This window comes from Palaemon carinicauda, chromosome 10 (genome assembly GCF_036898095.1).
Source record: "Palaemon carinicauda isolate YSFRI2023 chromosome 10, ASM3689809v2, whole genome shotgun sequence".
Classification (NCBI taxonomy): domain Eukaryota; kingdom Metazoa; phylum Arthropoda; class Malacostraca; order Decapoda; family Palaemonidae; genus Palaemon; species Palaemon carinicauda.
The window spans coordinates 154,912,582-154,930,815 of record NC_090734.1 but is presented as its reverse complement, the minus strand read 5'-3'; the positions used below and the strand labels follow the sequence as shown (position 1 = coordinate 154,930,815).

Here is an 18,234-nt window from a genome sequence, read left to right as displayed (position 1 = left end):
TCAAAGCGGAGGTGGATGGACTGTGTGAGGGATGACCTTCGATCAAAGGGATTAACCGGTGATGAAGTGTGGGACAGAGGTAGATGGAGAACGCTGACCAGAAACATCGACCCCACATAGAAGGGAAAAGATGTAGACAAAGAAGAAGCAGACTGTAATATTATCAAGTATAATACCTAAATTACTTATGAATTTGGAAATATGTGCTTTATTTTTTTTTAAGGATCATTTCATTTGAGAAGAGTACTACAGTGACAGTTTTCTGTACGTCCCGTTGACGTTTATAATTTCATTGGGTATTTTAAAGTCATGAATATTTGTTTTAGATTTCTTGTGAGAGGTCTTATTCTTCTACATTTAGATGTACAATGTAAAGCAATATATATATATATATGTTTGCCGACAACAAGAATATTGAAATTACAAAGTTTTTCGTGTTTTAAAGATGATAAGTAATGCTACTGACTTCCAATACCATAATTTTAAGTGTTGACTGTAATGTATGTGAGAAATATATTCATGTTAGAACTGTGTAGAGTATTGGTTATGCTTCTTATATAAAGTTAGAAATTGGTAGAATGCTATGTAGTTTACTTAATACTGTATATAGTTTAATGCTATTAAGTATTGTATTGCTGTTTTATACAGTTGTATAGGTCTTGAAATTTTACTTCTAATGTTTTGCAGTTTGATATTTTTTTAGCTCAGTATTTGAACTAGAGAATTAACTTGGGGGATTTTGTGTCTTCAACTATTGTAGATATATTTAATTTGTATGAGTGTTATTTTATGTTTTATACTGGATAAGTATCAACCATCTCATTGTAGAAAGTAAAATGGTTAGATTATTGGTACTATTTCCAAATCCCAAACAGACAAATATAATACTCATCTTGGGAGGAGGGATCTCTAAAACGTAGGTCTTCCAAAAAACACAAAACAACACAGAGCAAAATAAAACACGTCTGACCAACGCAAGTGCTGAGGAGGAATGTAGATAAGGGTTGGGGAGATGTAGGGGTGGAGGGGGATGTTGATGAAGGAGAAGTCTAATTGGTGAGGGATCTATGGTCGTGGTTCAATCACGCCCCAGTTTAAAATACCGACATTCAGAGAGTAAGCGAGCTAGGTTTATTCCTGGCATCCCATGCATCTCTTTTTTTTTTTTGCTCTGGTATATTCAGCAATAACTATGCCTTAGAAATGGTGCTAGCGGAGAATTTCACTGGGCGACACAGGTTCCTCGCCCAGAAATAGATTTTTTCTTTGTCAAAATCACTTTTCTCCTTGACCTCTTAGCGCTCTTCAGCCAAAATAATACAAAATAAATGTATGTTTTGAAATTTTCTTTACGTACGTTTTTGTTTTCAGATCGTAAAGTGCATACGAGACTACAGACGGTCTCGCCGCCATCGCCTCTCTTCCAGAGCCCTGAAAAAGCTGCCGGTCCACAAGTTCAAGAAGGGAGATCCGTATGAGTGCTGTGCCGTCTGTCTAGAAGACTATGTAGATAATGATAAACTAAGGATATTACCTTGTTCACATGGTAAGATACTCTTGATTTTGGGCTTAACGATCGTTGGTAAATGAACCTGTTTACTGCTTTACACGCAGGCGCATGTGATAAACCAGAGCATTTTCATAATTACGAGTTTGTAAATGAACGATATAAGATATAAAAACTTTCTTGTCAGTTGTTAAAGAAAGAGATTTTTTACTTTTCTTTCATATGGTATTACAGGAATCTTTGCTAGTTATGAGAGGAAGAGAAGAAAAAAAAGTTCTTTTCAATCTTATATGATAATTTTTTGCACAGGTTTCATAATTTGTGTAAACTTCCTAAATACCTCTTGCTTGAGGGTATTTTAGTTTTATTATTGTTCTTAAACTTCTCTTGTAGTTTTTCCTTATTTCCTTTCCTCACTGGTCTATTTTCCCTGTTTTTCTGACTATTTTGTTATCCCCTCTCATCACATATCCTATCCATCTCAATCTTTAGGATCTTCTATTTTCCAGCCCTGGGAAAGCACTTTAATCAGTCTAGCACTTTCTCTCTTTTAATACGATGGTCTGGACTTGATCTCCGCCGTTTAAAGTTGTATTTGTTCCGTAACCGAAATAAAAACCACGCTATTTACATTGGGTTTACCTTTTAGCGCAGCTGAAATGGCGAGCCATTAGAATTTAACGAGGGTGTATTACCCCCCCGCTAGTTAGCGGGGGGTAGGGGAGTGGTAGCTAGCTACCCCTCCCCCCCTCACACACAGATGAATGCTCACTTTCACTTTTGGCTCGGACTGTGACAGACGTCTCTGTCTTGGTCCTCTCTTGGCAGCCATTGTTTGTTTTGTCTTTACTTAATCACTTACTTTTCTTTTACTCAATATATATGTAAATATGTTTTCATGTTTGTATATATATTTGAGTATAGAAATCAGTAAGTTTCCTTTTCAGAGTTGTGTGTGTAGTGTACGATATCTACGTGGAGTCCTCGGCAGTTAGGCCACCACGGCGTAATTTTATGGGTGGCGATCGAGTTTGACTTGGGTCTTTCTCTCTCTCTCTCTCTCTTAAGGTCGTTCACCCATTTACTACGTGTTACTACGCCCTTGTAGCTTCCTTTCCGTGTGGGGGGGTTGCTACGCCGTACGTTTTGTCTCAATTAGTTTATGAATCTAATTGTAGTTGTTACTTTTTCAGCTTGTAGAACGATTCCTTTCGAGGTTTTCGTTCTTTCTTTAGTGTTCATTCATTTTTACATACATATACCCAGGCACTTCCCCCAATTTTGGTGGGTAGCCGACACCAACAATGAAACAAAACAAAAAAGGGGACCTCTACTCTCTACGTTCCTTCAGCCTAACCAGGGACTCAACCGAGTTCAGCTGGTACTGCTAGGGTGCCACAGCCCAACCTCCCACATTTCCACCACAGATGAAGCTTCATAATGCTGAGTCCCCTACTGCTGCTACCTCCGCGGTCATCTAAGGCACCGGAGGAAGCAGCAGGGCCTACTGGAACTGCGTCACAATCGCTCTCCATTCATTCCTATTTCTAGCACGCTCTCTTGCCTCTCTCACATCTATCCTCCTATCACCCAGAGCTTTCTTCACACCATCCATCCACCCAAACCTTGGCCTTCCTCTTGTACTTCTCCCATCAACTCTTGCATTAATCACCTTCTTTAGCAGACAACCATTTTCCATTCTCTCAACATGGCCAAACCACCTCAACACATTCATATCCACTCTAGCCGCTAACTCATTTCTTACACCCGTTCTCTCCCTCACCACTTCGTTCCTAACCCTATCTACTCGAGATACACCAGCCATACTCCTTAGACACTTCATCTCAAACACATTCAATTTCTGTCTCTCCGTCACTTTCATTCCCCACAACTCCGATCCATACATCACAGTTGGTACAATCACTTTCTCATATAGAACTCTCTTTACATTCATGCCCAACCCTCTATTTTTTACTACTCCCTTAACTGCCCCCAACACTTTGCAACCTTCATTCACTCTCTGACGTACATCTGCTTCCACTCCACCATTTGCTGCAACAACAGACCCCAAGTACTTAAACTGATCCACCTCCTCAAGTAACTCTCCATTCAACATGACATTTAACCTTGCACCACCTTCCCTTCTCGTACATCTCATAACCTTACTCTTACCCACATTAACTCTCAACTTCCTTCTCTCACACACCCTTCCAAATTCTGTCACTAGTCGGTCAAGCTTCTCTTCTGTGTCTGCTACCAGTACAGTATCATCCGCAAACAACTGATTTACCTCCCATTCATGGTCATTCTCGCCTACCAGTTTTAATCCTCGTCCAAGCACTCGAGCATTCACCTCTCTCACCACTCCATCAACATACAAGTTAAACAACCACGGTGACATCACACATCCATGTCTCAGCCCCACTCTCACCGGAAACCAATCGCTCACTTCATTTCCTATTCTAACACATGCTTTACTACCTTTGTAGAAACTTTTCACTGCTTGCAACAACCTTCCACCAACTCCATATAACCTCATCACATTCCACATTGCTTCCCTATCAACTCTATCATATGCTTTCTCCGGATCCATAAACGCAACATACACCTCCTTACCTTTTGCTAAATATTTCTCGCATATCTGCCTAACTGTAAAAATCTGATTCATACAACCCCTACCTCTTCTAAAACCACCCTGTACTTCCAAGATTGCATTCTCTGTTTTATCCTTAATCCTATTAATCAATACTCTACCATACACTTTTCCAACTACACTCAACAAACTAATACCTCTTGAATTACAACACTCATGCACATCTCCCTTACCCTTATATGGTGGTACAATACATGCACAAACCCAATCTACTGGTACCATTGACAACACAAAACACACATTAAACAATCTCACCAACCATTCAAGTACTGTCACACCCCCTTCCTTCAACATCTCAGCTTTCACACCATCTATACCAGATGCTTTTCCTACTCTCGTTTCATCTAGTGCTCTCCTCACTTCCTCTATTGTAATCTCTCTCTCATTCTCATCTCCCATCACTGGCACCTCAACACCTGGAACAGCAATTATATCTGCCTCCCTATTATCCTCAACATTCAGCAAACTTTCAAAATATTCCGCCCACCTTTTCCTTGCCTCCTCTCCTTTTAACAACCTTCCATTTCCATCTTTCACTGTCTCTTCAATTCTTCCGCCAGCCTTCCTTACTCTCTTCACTTCTTTCCAAAACTTCTTCTTATTCTCTTCATATGACTGACCCAATCCCTGACCCCACCTCAGGTCAGCTGCCCTCTTTGCCTCACGTACCTTGCGCTTTACTTCCACATTTTTCTCTCTATATTTTTCATACTTCTCTATACTATTATTCTGCAGCCATTCTTCAAAAGCCCTCTTTTTCTCTTCCACTTTTACCTTCACTCCTTCATTCCACCATTCACTGCCCTTCCTCATGCTGCCTCCAACAACCTTCTTGCCACATACATCACTTGCAATCCCAACAAAATTTTCTTTTACTAACTTCCACTCCTCCTCTAAATTACCAGTTTCTCTTACTCTCACCTCGTCATATGCCATTTTTAACCTTTCCTGATATTTACTTTTTACCCCCGGTTTTATTAACTCTTCAACCTTCACTACCTCCCTCTTACATCCACCTACTCTATTCCCCCACTCTTTTGCTACAACTAATTTTCCTTCCACCAAAAAATGATCAGACATACCGTTTGCCATACCCCTAAACACGTGCACGTCTTTCAATCTTCCAAACATTCTTTTAGTTATCAACACATAATCCATTAATGCCCTTTCTACTACTCTTCCATTTGCCACTCTTACCCATGTATACTTATTCTTATCTTTCTTTTTAAAGAAGCTAGCACTTATTACCATCTCTTGTTCAACACACATATCTACCAGTCTCTCACCACTCTCATTTTCACCTGGTACACCATACTTCCCAATGACACCTTCTACCTCTCCAGCGCCCACTCTAGCATTTAAGTCACCCAATACAACTACATAATTCCTTCTACCCAGTCCTTCTACACACCTAGTTAATTCATTCCAGAACTCATTCCGCTCTTCTTCACTTTTCTCACTACCTGGCCCATACGCACTGACAAACGCCCAACATTCCCTACCCAACTTAACCCTTACCCACATTAACCTAGATGATATCTCCTTCCATTCCACTACTTTACCTGTCATCCATTCACTCAGCAATAACGCCACACCCTCTCTCGCTCTTCCCCTTTCAATCCCAGACACTCTACCAGACATTTCACCAACATCACTTCACCCTTTCCTTTCATCTTTGTCTCACACAAGGCCAATACATCCATCCTTCTACTTCTAAACATACTTCCAATCTCACATCTTTTACTCTCTATCGTACTACATCCACGCACATTCAAACACCCCAAAACTAGAGTGCGCTAGAGTGCGGGGAGCAGTCACTCTCCCCCCAGCTCCATCTCCTTGTCGGTGTCTCGTAGGAATTTTATACAGGAGAGGGGGTTCCCAGCCCCCTCGTCCCGTCCCTTTTAGTCGCCTCTTACGACACGCAGGGATAACGTTGGCGCTATTCTAATTTTTATATGCCCCCGCGGCCACAGGGGGCATTATGTAATTAATTACATAATTACATAGTTTCATAATTATAATTGTTATAATTCTGGTTTGGTCACAGCTCTCCTTCCGTGAGTGTAAGTGGTTGTGAGGGCACGTGCCTGTTGTGTAATTCTTGTTTCCTTTCCCTCGGGATTCCTCTTCGGAGCCTTCCCCGGTAATGAATGTGTACTAATGATTTTTAAATATTTAACTTAGCCGGTGAATATATAATAGCTGCAACTCTGCGGCTCGACAGACAACATACTTAAAAAACTCGCGAGCGATCGCTATGCAGGTTGCGGGTGTGCCCACCAGCGCCAACTGTCGGCCAGATACCACTCTCGAATGTAAACAAAACCTTCAATTCTTCTCTGTCGACGTTGACGACAAGACGTACTTTTACTCGCTGTAGAACCTGGAGTTTTCCCATCATATTTGGTGAAGTACTTTAATTTGGTTTGAGCTTTCGCAGTACAGGTGTTTTCTTTAACATAAACTCTTGAACTCTTTTTTGAATTGGATTATTTGTTGATGACTTAGATCGTTTTTGGAATTTTCTTTGACTAATTCAAAATGGCTGACCCTTCTCAAGTTCCTAAGTTTCGAAAGTGTAATGCTACGGACTGTAATAGGCGTCTTCCAAAGGCTTCTCTCGACCCTCATACTGTTTGTTCCAATTGTCGGGGTAAAACCTGTCAATTGGGAGATCGGTGTGAGGAGTGCGTGGGCCTTTCGGAATTCGATTGGATCGAATTTGATAAGTATACACGCAGACTAGAGAGAGATAGGGTAAGGAGAAGTTCATCTAGGTCCGTAGATTTTTCCTCTCCACATGCCCCTGAACCTAATCCTTCCCCTGTAGTGGTTGTTCCTAACCCCCCTCCTAGCACTCAGGAGCCGTCTATGCAAGACATGTTGCGTGCTATTCATGCCTTGGGGGAGAGAGTTGAGGCTTTAGCAAGTGACCGTAATCAACTCATGGCTGACGTGAAGGAACTCAAGTGCCAAAGTGCCACGGCGGAAAGTGGGAAAGTGCTTAGTGTTACGCAAAGTGTTGTGAACAGTGTTGCGACCGAGGGTTCGTCTGTTCGTGCCTGTCGTTCACCTAGTCCGGGACCTCTTGCAAGCTCCCAAGCCCAGGGGAGAAGCAATGTCGTACGACTTATGGGTTCGAGAGGCCTTGATCAGCGAACAGACGTTCCCTCTTTGGTATCAGGCGTATCTCGTCAAGATCGCCCCTACCATAAGACGAGAGAGCCCATTTTTACCTCGTCGTCCGAAGGCGTTTCACGTAAGAAACCATGGAGCAAGGTCTCTAGACCTTTGAAACGCAAGTCGGTCCCTTCAGGACAAGTCCAACGTCCCGGATGTAGTCACTGGGACAGTTCGGACCCGTTGCCGTCATCTGATGACTGCTCGCCGCCTAAGAAAGGCAAAGTTGTGCCGTCTCAGTCGCTAACCCCGTCTGTTACCGCACCCGTTTCCGTAGACCCTAAATGGGTTATACTGCAGGACATGCAGTCTAAGCTTGCGTCCCTTATGGAAGACTACAACGCAGAGAAGGTTTCCGTTGAACCTAGCCGTTTTTCTCATGGAGATACTGGCCGTCAGCCATCCAAGCGTTCTGTTGTGCGTCCTGTTGACGTTGATGTAGCTTTCTCGCGTCAACCAGTTGGGGTTGTACCTCCCCCGATGCGGTCCCGTGTGGATTTCCAGCCGCACGTTGACGTAAGGCAACTCACTGATGCGACTGGTGACGTTCAGGACGTTCACCAACCATCAAAGTTGACTTGTTTTGACGCGGTGCGTCAACCTCCGCAACCCAGTGTGGTGTTGACTGCACAACCCAGACGGTCTAAACAGTCTCGGGTGGACGCTGTGCGTCCTCGCGCACCTGTTGTTGTTGACAGTTCCCAGACTGTTCAGCAGTTTCAGGACGCTGCGTCCTGCTCCGTCACTTATGCACCAGTGCGGCCGGACGCTGCGGGTCAAACGTTGCCTACCCCTTTGCCGTTTTCTCATCAGTTATCAGATGAGGAACCTTCAGATGAGGACGTTGCTGAACCCCAGCCTGAGGATCAGCCTTCAGATTTAGATGAGCCTAGAGCAGTTCCACCATCTATGGACTTTAAAAAAGTCATGCTTGTTTTTAAAGAGTTGTTCCCTGAACACTTTATCTCTGTGGCTCCTCGTTCGCCGCCGTCTGAGTTTGTTTTAGGCGTTCCTGCTGCCATGCCAGCCTTTACAAAACTCGTTCTCTCTCGCTCATCCAAGAGAGCTTTACGGCTGTTAGGCGATTGGTTGGAAACCAAGAGGAGTTTAGGGAAGACGGCCTTTGCCTTCCCCCCATCTAAACTCTCGTCTAGATCGAGCGTCTGGTATGCCACGGGAGAAGTTCTCGGCTTGGGAGTTCCTGCCTCTGCCCAGGGCGACTTCTCAAGTCTTGTAGACTCTCCCCGCCGCCTTGCCATGAGACGCTCGAAGATTAGTTGGTCATCCTCAGACCTGGACCATCTTCTTAAAGGCATCTTTAGGGCTTTTGAAGTTTTTAACTTCCTGGACTGGTGTTAGGGTGCCCTGAGTAGGAAAATCTCATCAGCCGATAGGGATGTCTCCTTACTCATTATGTCCTGCATGGACAAGGCCGTCCGCGATGGATCCAACGAGCTTGCCGCCTCATTCACGTCAGGAGTCCTAAAGAAACGAGAGTCTCTGTGCTCTTTTCTATCAGCAGGAGTGACGCCCTGTCAAAGATCTGAGCTACTCTTTGCGCCTTTGTGTAAGTTCTTGTTTCCTGAACTCTTAGTTAAGGAAATAGCCTTGTCTTTAGTGCAGAAGGACACCCACGATTTGGTTGCGTCCTCGGCTCGCAAAGTTCCCCCTTTGCCTGCCTTGTCTGCTAGACCTAGGATAGACACTCCAGCGTCCAGGTTTATTCCGCCCTTTCGTGGCAGAGCCCCCAGCAGGGGAGGTGCTCGTGCCGAAGGGAAGAGAGGAAAGAGGAAAGGATCCAAGTCCTCGCGGGGCAGAGTCTGACTGCCCGCAACTTCAGACAGCAGTAGGTGCCAGACTCAAGAACTTCTGGCAAGCCTGGGAGAAGAGAGGCGCAGATCAACAATCTGTGAGGTTGCTCAGAGAGGGGTACAAAATCCCTTTTGTACGCAGACCTCCTCTAACGACGTCCCCCATCGATCTCTCTCCCAGGTACCGAGAGGAAGCAAAGAGACAAGCCCTGAAACTGGAAGTGTCTCTTTTACTAGAGAAGGGAGCGGTGGTCAAAGTCTCGGACCTTCAATCACCGGGGTTTTACAACCGTCTCTTCCTAGTACCAAAGAAGACAGGAGGTTGGAGACCGGTGCTAGACGTCAGTGCTCTGAATGTCTTTGTCACAAAGACGAAGTTCACCATGGAGACCACAAAGTCAGTCTTAGCAGCGGTCAGAAAGGGAGACTGGTTGGTCTCTCTCGACCTAAAGGACGCGTACTTCCACATCCCCATTCACTCAGATTCCCAACCTTTTCTGAGATTCGTCTTCGACGATGTGGTGTACCAGTTTCGGGCCCTGTGCTTTGGCCTAAGCACGGCTCCTCTCGTGTTTACGAGGCTTATGAGGAATGTGGCAAAATTCCTCCATTTATCGGATATCCGAGCCTCCCTTTATTTGGACGACTGGCTTCTCAGAGCCTCTTCCAGTCATCGCTGTCTGAAGGATCTCAATTGGACTCTAGATCTGACCAAGGAATTGGGACTCCTAGTCAACTTGGAAAAGTCCCAGCTGATCCCATCCCAAACTATTCTGTATTTAGGGATGGAGATTCACAGTCCAGTTTTTCGGGCTTTTCCGTCGGCCCCCAGAATAGATCAAGCCCTGCTCGTCATCCAAAAGATGTTGAAGAAAGAACGTTGCTCAGTCAGGAATTGGATGAGTCTGGTAGGAACACTATCATCCCTGGAGCAATTTGTCTCGCTAGGAAGGCTACACCTCCGACCTCTACAATTCCATCTAGCTTTTCACTGGAAAAAGGACAAGACGCTCGAGGCGCTCTCGATCCCGATTTCCGAAAAGATAAAGACTTGTCTGACCTGGTGGAAAGACAATATCAGTCTACGAGAGGGTCTTCCCCTAGCAGTTCAGAAACCCAACCGCGTTCTCTTCTCAGACGCATCGGACTTGGGCTGGGGCGCGACGCTGGACGGTCGGGAATGCTCAGGTCTGTGGAACTCGAGTCAGAGGAGCATGCATATCAACAGCAAGGAGCTTTTGGCAGTTCACCTGGCCTTGATAAGCTTCGAGAGTCTCCTTCGAGGCAAGGTGGTGGAGGTCAACTCGGACAACACCACGGCCTTGGCGTACACTTCCAAACAGGGAGGTACCCACTCACTGACTCTGTACGAGATCGCAAGGGACCTGCTCATCTGGTCAAGAGATCGAGGCATCTCCCTAGTAACGAGGTTCATCCAGGGCGACTTGAACGTTCTAGCAGATTGTCTCAGTCGGAAAGGTCAAGTAATTCCAACCGAATGGACCCTCCACAAGGATGTGTGCAAGAGACTTTGGGCGACTTGGGGTCAACCCACCATAGATCTCTTTGCAACCTCGTTGACCAAGAGGCTTCCAATCTATTGCTCTCCAGTCCCAGACCCAGCAGCTATACATATAGATGCTTTTCTCCTAGATTGGTCACACCTAGATCTTTACGCATTCCCACCATTCAAGATTGTCAACAAGGTACTGCAGAAATTCGCCTCTCACGAAGGGACAAGGTTGACGTTAGTTGCTCCCCTCTGGCCCGCGAGAGAATGGTTCACCGAGGTACTTCGATGGCTGGTAGACTTTCCCAGAAGTCTTCCTCTAAGAGTAGACCTTTTACGTCAGCCGCACGTAAAGAAGGTACACCAAAGCCTCCACGCTCTTCGTCTTACTGCCTTCAGACTATCGAAAGACTCTCGAGAGCTAGAGGCTTTTCGAAGGAGGCAGCCAGTGCGATTGCAAGAGCGAGGAGAGCTTCTACCATTAGAGTTTACCAATCGAAGTGGGAAGTCTTCCGAGACTGGTGCAAGTCAGTGTCCGTATCCTCGTCCAGTACCTCTGTAGCCCAAATCGCTGATTTTCTCTTATACCTGAGAAAAGTTCGCTCCCTTTCAGCTCCCACGATCAAGGGCTACAGAAGCATGTTGGCCTCGGTCTTCCGGCATAGAGGCTTAGATCTTTCCAACAATAAAGATCTGCAAGACCTCCTTAAGTCTTTTGAGACCTCTAAGGAGCGTCGTTTGGCTATGCCTGGGTGGAATTTAGACGTGGTCCTAAGATTCCTCATGTCAGACAGGTTTGAGCCTTTACATTCAGCCTCCCTGAAAGATCTCACTCTTAAGACACTTTTCCTGGTATGCTTGGCCTCGGCTAAAAGAGTCAGTGAGCTTCATGCCTTCAGCAAGAACATCGGTTTTTCGTCAGAAAAATCCACTTGTTCTCTGCAGCTTGGTTTCCTAGCCAAGAATGAGCTGCCTTCTCGTCCTTGGCCTAAATCTTTCGATATTCCTAGCTTATCGGAGATCGTAGGCAATGAACTAGAGAGAGTATTATGCCCTGTTAGAGCTCTTAAGTTCTATTTAGCTCGTACTAAACCTTTACGAGGTAAATCTGAAGCGTTATGGTGTTCGGTTAAGAAGCCATCCTTGCCTATGTCAAAGAATGCTTTGTCATATTTTATCAGATTGTTAATACGAGAAGCTCATTCACACTTGAGTGAGGAAGACCGATCTTTGCTTAAGGTTAAGACGCACTAGGTTAGAGCTGTAGCAACTTCCGTGGCCTTTAAGCAAAATAGATCTCTGCAAAGTATCATGGACGCGACCTTTTGGAGAAGCAAGTCAGTGTTCGCGTCATTTTACTTGAAAGATGTCCAGACTCTTTACGAGAACTGCTACACACTGGGTCCATTCGTAGCAGGGAGTGCAGTAGTGGGTGAGGGCTCAACCACTACAATTCCCTAATTCCATATCCTTTTAATCTGTCTCTTGAAATGTTTTAATGTTGTTTTTATGGGTTGTTCAGAAGGCTAAGAAGCCTTTCGCGTCCTGGTTGATTTGGCGGGTGGTCAAAGTCATTTCTTGAGAGCGCCCAGATTAGGGGTTTGATGAGGTCCTGTTGTATGGGTTGCAGCCCTTGATACTTCAGCTCCTGGGAGTCTGTCAGCATCCTAAGAGGATCGCTGGGCTCCGTGAGGAAGACAGACTTACAAGGCAGAGTAATCGTCTAAGTCGACTTCCTTACCAGGTACCTATTTGTTTTGGTTTTGTTATATTGATAACTGTCAAAATGAAAAAACTCTTAGCTTATACGCTGTAAACATATTTAACTCTGGTCTCTACCCACCTCCTTGGGTGTGAATCAGCTATTATATATTCACCGGCTAAGTTAAATATTTAAAAATGATATTCTAATTATAAAATAAATTTTTGAATATACTTACCCGGTGAATATATAAATTAAACGACCCTCCCTTCCTCCCCAATAGAGACGCAGCGGGACGAGAAGAATTGAAGGTTTTGTTTACATTCGAGAGTGGTATCTGGCCGACAGTTGGGGCTGGTGGGCACACCCGCAACCTGCATAGCGATCGCTCGCGAGTTTTTTAAGTATGTTGTCTGTCGAGCCGCAGAGTTGCAGCTATTATATATTCACCGGGTAAGTATATTCAAAAATTTATTTTATAATTAAAATATTTTTATTTTATTTTTTTACAGTTACCGATCTAGTTCGTTTCTGTAATGTGACAACGGAGTGAGCTGTCTTGTTGAGGCCTGGGGATTCGGCTGTTGCTGCCTCCCCCCTTGTATTTTCGTCAGGGGCATGTCTCCTTCTACTGGAAGTACTCCCGTGACGACGGACAGCTTTCCAGTTCATTTTAGAACTCTCAGGAGGCTTGCCTCCTTGGGCGAGTAACTTTCCTTCCGAGGGAAGTTTTTTCCTGTCCAGGCTTGAGTTTTTCTCCTTTTGGGGGGTTCTTCTCTTGCCTTTTTTTCGTGCGACTATGCTCTTGGTGCTGAGCGGTCACACCTGCAGTTTCGCTCAAGGGGCTGGGCAACTGCAGGAGCCCCTCTTCGGAGGATTGCTCCTTTTAGGTCACTGGCTGACCAGTCTCTTCTACGAAGTGTTTCTCTTTCGTTCGCGAGAGAGTACACTCATAGAGACTCCTCTTCGGAGGATTCTATTACTGCTGTTGCTGTTGGCCTCCTTCGCCGTAAGGCCCACCGTCCACTTCGTCGTAAGGGCCTCTCATCTCCCTATAAGGGTGCTAAGAGGCGCCTTTTTGAATCTCCGTTTGCAGCCTACAACTCCTTCTTCTTGATCTTCCGCCTTGGTGCAGATGGACAGCAGTCTGATCTCGTCTTCCGACGGGCAACGGTCTTCCCGACGGACAACGGTCTTCCAACGGACGTCAGTCTCCCGGCGGACAGGCAACGGTCTTCCGATGGATATCTGTCTCCCGACGGATAACGTTCCCTTCAGAGCAAAGGATTGCCTCCCACGGGGGTTCTTCCCTTGCGTGTCAGGGTTCCCCTGCGCGCCCTTCTGCTGTGTTCTCTCCTGCTCCTGCTCAGTGTTAGGGCACAGGCGCTCTCCTGCTCATCAGCGCTTCCTGATCGCTAGCGCTCTCCTGTTCGCCAACGCTCTCCTGTTCGTCAGCGCTCTCCTTTTTCCAGCGCTCTCATGATGATCATCCCTGCTGTTCCTGTTGGTTCCTGTTACGCGCCCTGTGCGCCCACGTTCCCCCTCGCGATCTAGAACTTCGGTTCAGGTCTGGGTCAAGGAATCTTCTTCTATGCGCAGGCTTCCACGTGTTACGTTCTGCTCGTCAGCGATCACCTGCTCGCCAGCGCGCACAGGCTATTTTAGTATCGCCTATTCAACAGCGTTCTACACGTCAGCGATCACCTGTCTCTCGGCGATCTCCGGATCGCCCGCGTGTGTTACAGCCGGCGCGCCAACGTTCTCCAACGCTTCTGAAGGAACATGGTTCGCCAGCTACTAGCTCGCCATAGCCCACCTGCGGATGCTGCTCACCATCGCGCGATCGCCCACCTGCGGATGCTGCTCACCATCGCGCGATCGCCCACCTGCGCATGCTGCTCGCCATCGCGCGATCGCCCACCTGCGCATGCTGCTCGCCATCGCGCGATCGCCCACCTGCGCATGCTGCTCGCCATCGCGCGATCGCCCACCTGCGCATGCTGCTCTCCATCGCGCGATCGCCCACCTGCGCATGCTGCTCGCCAACGTGTCGACATGCCACAACGCGCCATCGCCAACCTGGGCGTTAGCGCTCACCAGCTCACCACCGATCGCCTGTTGATCCATATCGCCAGCGGTCTTCCTCGCCCACGCGGCAGCGCGTTTCCTCGCCATCGCGCTAACGCTTGCGTTCGCCGCCTCGGACTCGCGCTCATTCACCTGGCCACCCTCGCGACCGTTCGCCTGCGCGCCCGCGCGAACGCTCGCCTGCGCGCCCACACGCCCACGTGCCTATACGTCTACGCTCATGCGTGTCCGCGCACATGCTCTCCAATGTTCGCCCGCGCGCGAACCAACGATATTCCATCGCGCGGACGGACGGTGTTCCGTCGCGCGAACCGACAGTGTTCCGTCGCACGAACCAACGGTGTTCCATCGCTCGAACCTACAGTGTTTCTTCGCACGAACGTCAGCTTAATTCTTGCAGTATCCATTGCTCGTCTATGGGTTATCGCTCGCCGACCACCAGCTCTCGCCCTTCCTACCACGCTCGCCCTCCTGCGCTCCTTCGCTCACCTTCGTTTGCGTTCCTGCGTGACCGCTCATGGGCGCTTCCACGTTCGCCCACGCGCAAATCTTTGAATTACCATCGCGCGAGCTGCAGGGCGATTGCGACCATGATTCCCATTGGGGATTTTGCAGCATGGCCAGCCTGGCGAGTTCTTCTGGAGCGTATTTCCAGAACACGGCCTCACCCCGTAAACGCAGAGCATGACACTTGCAAGAATAGGAAGAAACTTCAGGGAGGTCTGAGCAACACTCCTTTTTCCAGAACCTGGGTTAGCCCTTCCCCGTCATTCCACGGAAGGATTTTTGGCGGGGGGCTTTCCGTTCGAGATTTCTCCATCGGCCAAGGGGTGACTGCTTACCCCTTCCTCTGGGGGCTTACCAGGTCCTTTCCCTCCTCGGTTATGGCCCGAGGTTTGGTTCAAGGAAGCTACAGGAAGATCATGGGTACTTTCCTCCTCTCGGACAAGCTCGATGTTGTACCATCTGGACACGCTGACTGAGGGCTTCCTTCGGGTGTCTCATCTGTGGAGGTCGACAACCTCAGACACCCTTCCATCCTTGAGAAGAGTTTGTTTGTGCCCAAGGACAGAGACTTAGACAGCGGCTGTGCGGAGGAAATCGACTTCCGTTTTCACTCCTCCAAGGCGCTCTCTTCCAGACTCTGCAGGGCTCCAGCGCCCTTTTCTTTCAACCACGTCGGCCTAAGTTATCGGCTACGACAACTGGGACAAGGTGTCCAATTGCAGTTTCCTCCTGTCAGGAACAGATGGCACGGGAGGCTCCCCCGGGGGGGCATAGTCCTAAAAGGAGCGGCAGAGTTCACGAACTGTAGGATTGCAGGTTTCTCGCTGGGAGGATGCTTAAGGTTACTCATCCGAATGACAGCTTCCCGATGCCCATTCCCGCACAATCTCTGTGATCAGCCAAGGATATCGCGCCTGTCGTCTCTGTCAGCGAATTCAGTGTCTCTGAACCTCTATGCCATAGCGTCGGCAAGAGTTGTTGCCCTGTTGGGCAGAATGATCCATACCTTAGGCGAAGGTCCTCCATAGGATCATCGACGGCTTCACCGCCGGCCTCTTCAGTCGATCCTCTCTTGTAAGGAAGGATCTGAGAGGGGAGTTCCGTAGTCGACCTCTCAGCCCTGATCAAGTTTGTCGAACAAACTTCGGCCAGCGTAGAACAGCAGAATCGATCAGACTGGTAACGAGGCGACAGGACTCCTTAAACCCTGGATCGGAAGGACGGGTACTTTCAGTTTCCATTCCATCCATCTTCCAGGGAGATAGTGGAATTCAGCCTAGACTGCAAGTATTCCTGCTTATGATGCAGTGTGGCTATCCCGCCGTGGCATAGCAGGTTTTTTTCCCCAGAGAACTCTCCCTGCTTTCCTCATGGCCGCTCAGGTGCAGGCTTCCGCCTCCTCTGCTTTTTGGAGGGCTGGTCAACTCCGGTAGGCTCAGGTTCGACCTTCTTCAGCGCCGGGACAAGCTTCCAGATGGTTACCATGAGTGTGGGTTCATGGTATTTTGCTTGGAGCCTTCTCTTCTTCTGCCTCAACATCTGGAGTATCTGGCCATGATATTGAGTCAACGGCCTTACCACGTTGGAAACCCTGCTTCTCGTCCGTCCAGCGAGGTTAAGCAACGTCGGTTCTGGTCGGTACTTGGATGGGTGACCACCTGGGGACGCCAGATTCTGTTGCCACATCCTCTGAGCCTTCCTTTCAGTTGACTGTGGCAAGACTGAGGAGAGTCGCAGTACCTGTTCTCAGTCAAGCAGAGCTTTCAGCCCTACCTTGGAACGTTTCCTAGTTCTCCTTTCCTCATTGACCCGTCTATAGTCCGAACGGTCGCTTCAGGATAAGTTCCATGTGGGGCGGTCCAAGTTCCGGTGGCTTCAGGCAACGTTTAACCGGACTTCCTGGCCCCTATGGGACCAGCGGAACTATTAGACCTGCAATGGGTGTTGACCTATGGAGCCTCTTGATGGTAGTGGATATTCTCGTCCTTTCCCCACATTCATGATGCTGTTCTCGGACTCGTCAAAGGAAAGGGGGGGGGGGCATATTCCGGTCCAGGCCTATGGTCTGGGGCCGTAGTGTGGCCCCTCTACAGATCCTACAGCTCCTGCCGAGTCGCCCCGTGTGCGTCGACTTCATGATTCTGGCGTGTTCTAACCAGCAGGGGACGCTTTTTCACACCTTCACATCTCTCAGTAGAGATACCGGGATGATTGAGATTCTCTCAATACCACCTTCGGCTCTCTCATTCCAGGCAGAGGAATGTTCTCTCCGACTATCCGAGCAGAGCCTCGTAGAGAGAGTGTACCTGGGGGTCTTTGACCTTGAGTAACCAGCAAGTCCTGGTCTGGGGGACCTGATCGCGACAGCTTGGAACCTCAAGCTTCCGCTGTTCTTCCCCCAGTCTCAGACCCCGAGACTCTGGCAAGATGCATTCCGGTGATGGTGGGACAACTTCGACGCCTGCGTCTTCCCTCCTTTTTGTCTGTGGACAATGGGTCTCAACAAGACCAGGTTGTCTGTCAACCTTTCAATGGGAGAGCTCCAGTGGGACTATGCGCAGAACGGTTTCTGGACCCTCTGCTTCCCCTGACGGAACTCCCGGGAGAGCTTCTCCCACGGCGCAGACTACTCAAACAACCACACTGCAACATCTTTTACGAACCGGGGCGTTGCTTCGGCTTCATGCCTGGAGACACTACGCCTCCTCCTCAAGAAGAGACAACCCGCTACAGTCGCGGGACGGAGGTCGCGTCATCTGCGATAGTCATCCGCAGGGGTCTTCCAGGGGAAGTGAAGAGTCTTCGGTGGTTGGTGCCGTGGGAGATACACCTCTTCCCTTGAGGCCTCTTCTCCAGCAATAACGGTCTTATTGCCTTTCGGCGGGAGGAAACTCCTTTCCGCTCTCGGCAATGAAGCCTGTCGCTCAGCCTTTCCCTGACCTTCAGGCTTAAAGGAATAACTTTTTCCTGCCCGCTGGATCTTTCCTCGCTCATGAGAAGCTACGATCGTCCCTGCCCTAGTCGGAGGAAGACCTCCAACTTGGAGCATGGCTCGGACTTTTAGTCCTTTAAGAGATCTTCTCAAGACCCTTTACGACAGGCCTCGGATTGTATTCCGCCTTGGGTCTTCTGCTCACTCGGGCCACGGCCAGTGTGTAAACAATCTTCTTGGTCTTGTTCGACTCCGCCCTTTCTAAGGAAGAGGGGAAGGCAACATTCAGGTTCGCTCCTGAGTTGTTGGCTAGACTCGGAATCTGGGGGTCCCGGCCCTTC

The 18,234-nt window shown here is 48.1% G+C and overlaps 1 protein-coding gene and 1 pseudogene across 1 annotated transcript in view; both read left to right on the top strand.

Annotated features, from left to right (window-relative positions):
* LOC137648888 (E3 ubiquitin-protein ligase RNF13-like) overlaps window positions 1-18,234 on the top strand; it is a 108,287-nt gene that overhangs the window by 68,818 nt on the left and 21,235 nt on the right. Inside the window, exon 7 of the mRNA XM_068382063.1 lies at window positions 1,372-1,546. Coding sequence (XP_068238164.1) covers window positions 1,372-1,546 — 175 coding nt within the window. The remainder of the gene's footprint in view (window positions 1-1,371; window positions 1,547-18,234) is intronic.
* Window positions 16,526-16,644, top strand: LOC137648954 (5S ribosomal RNA; annotated as a pseudogene).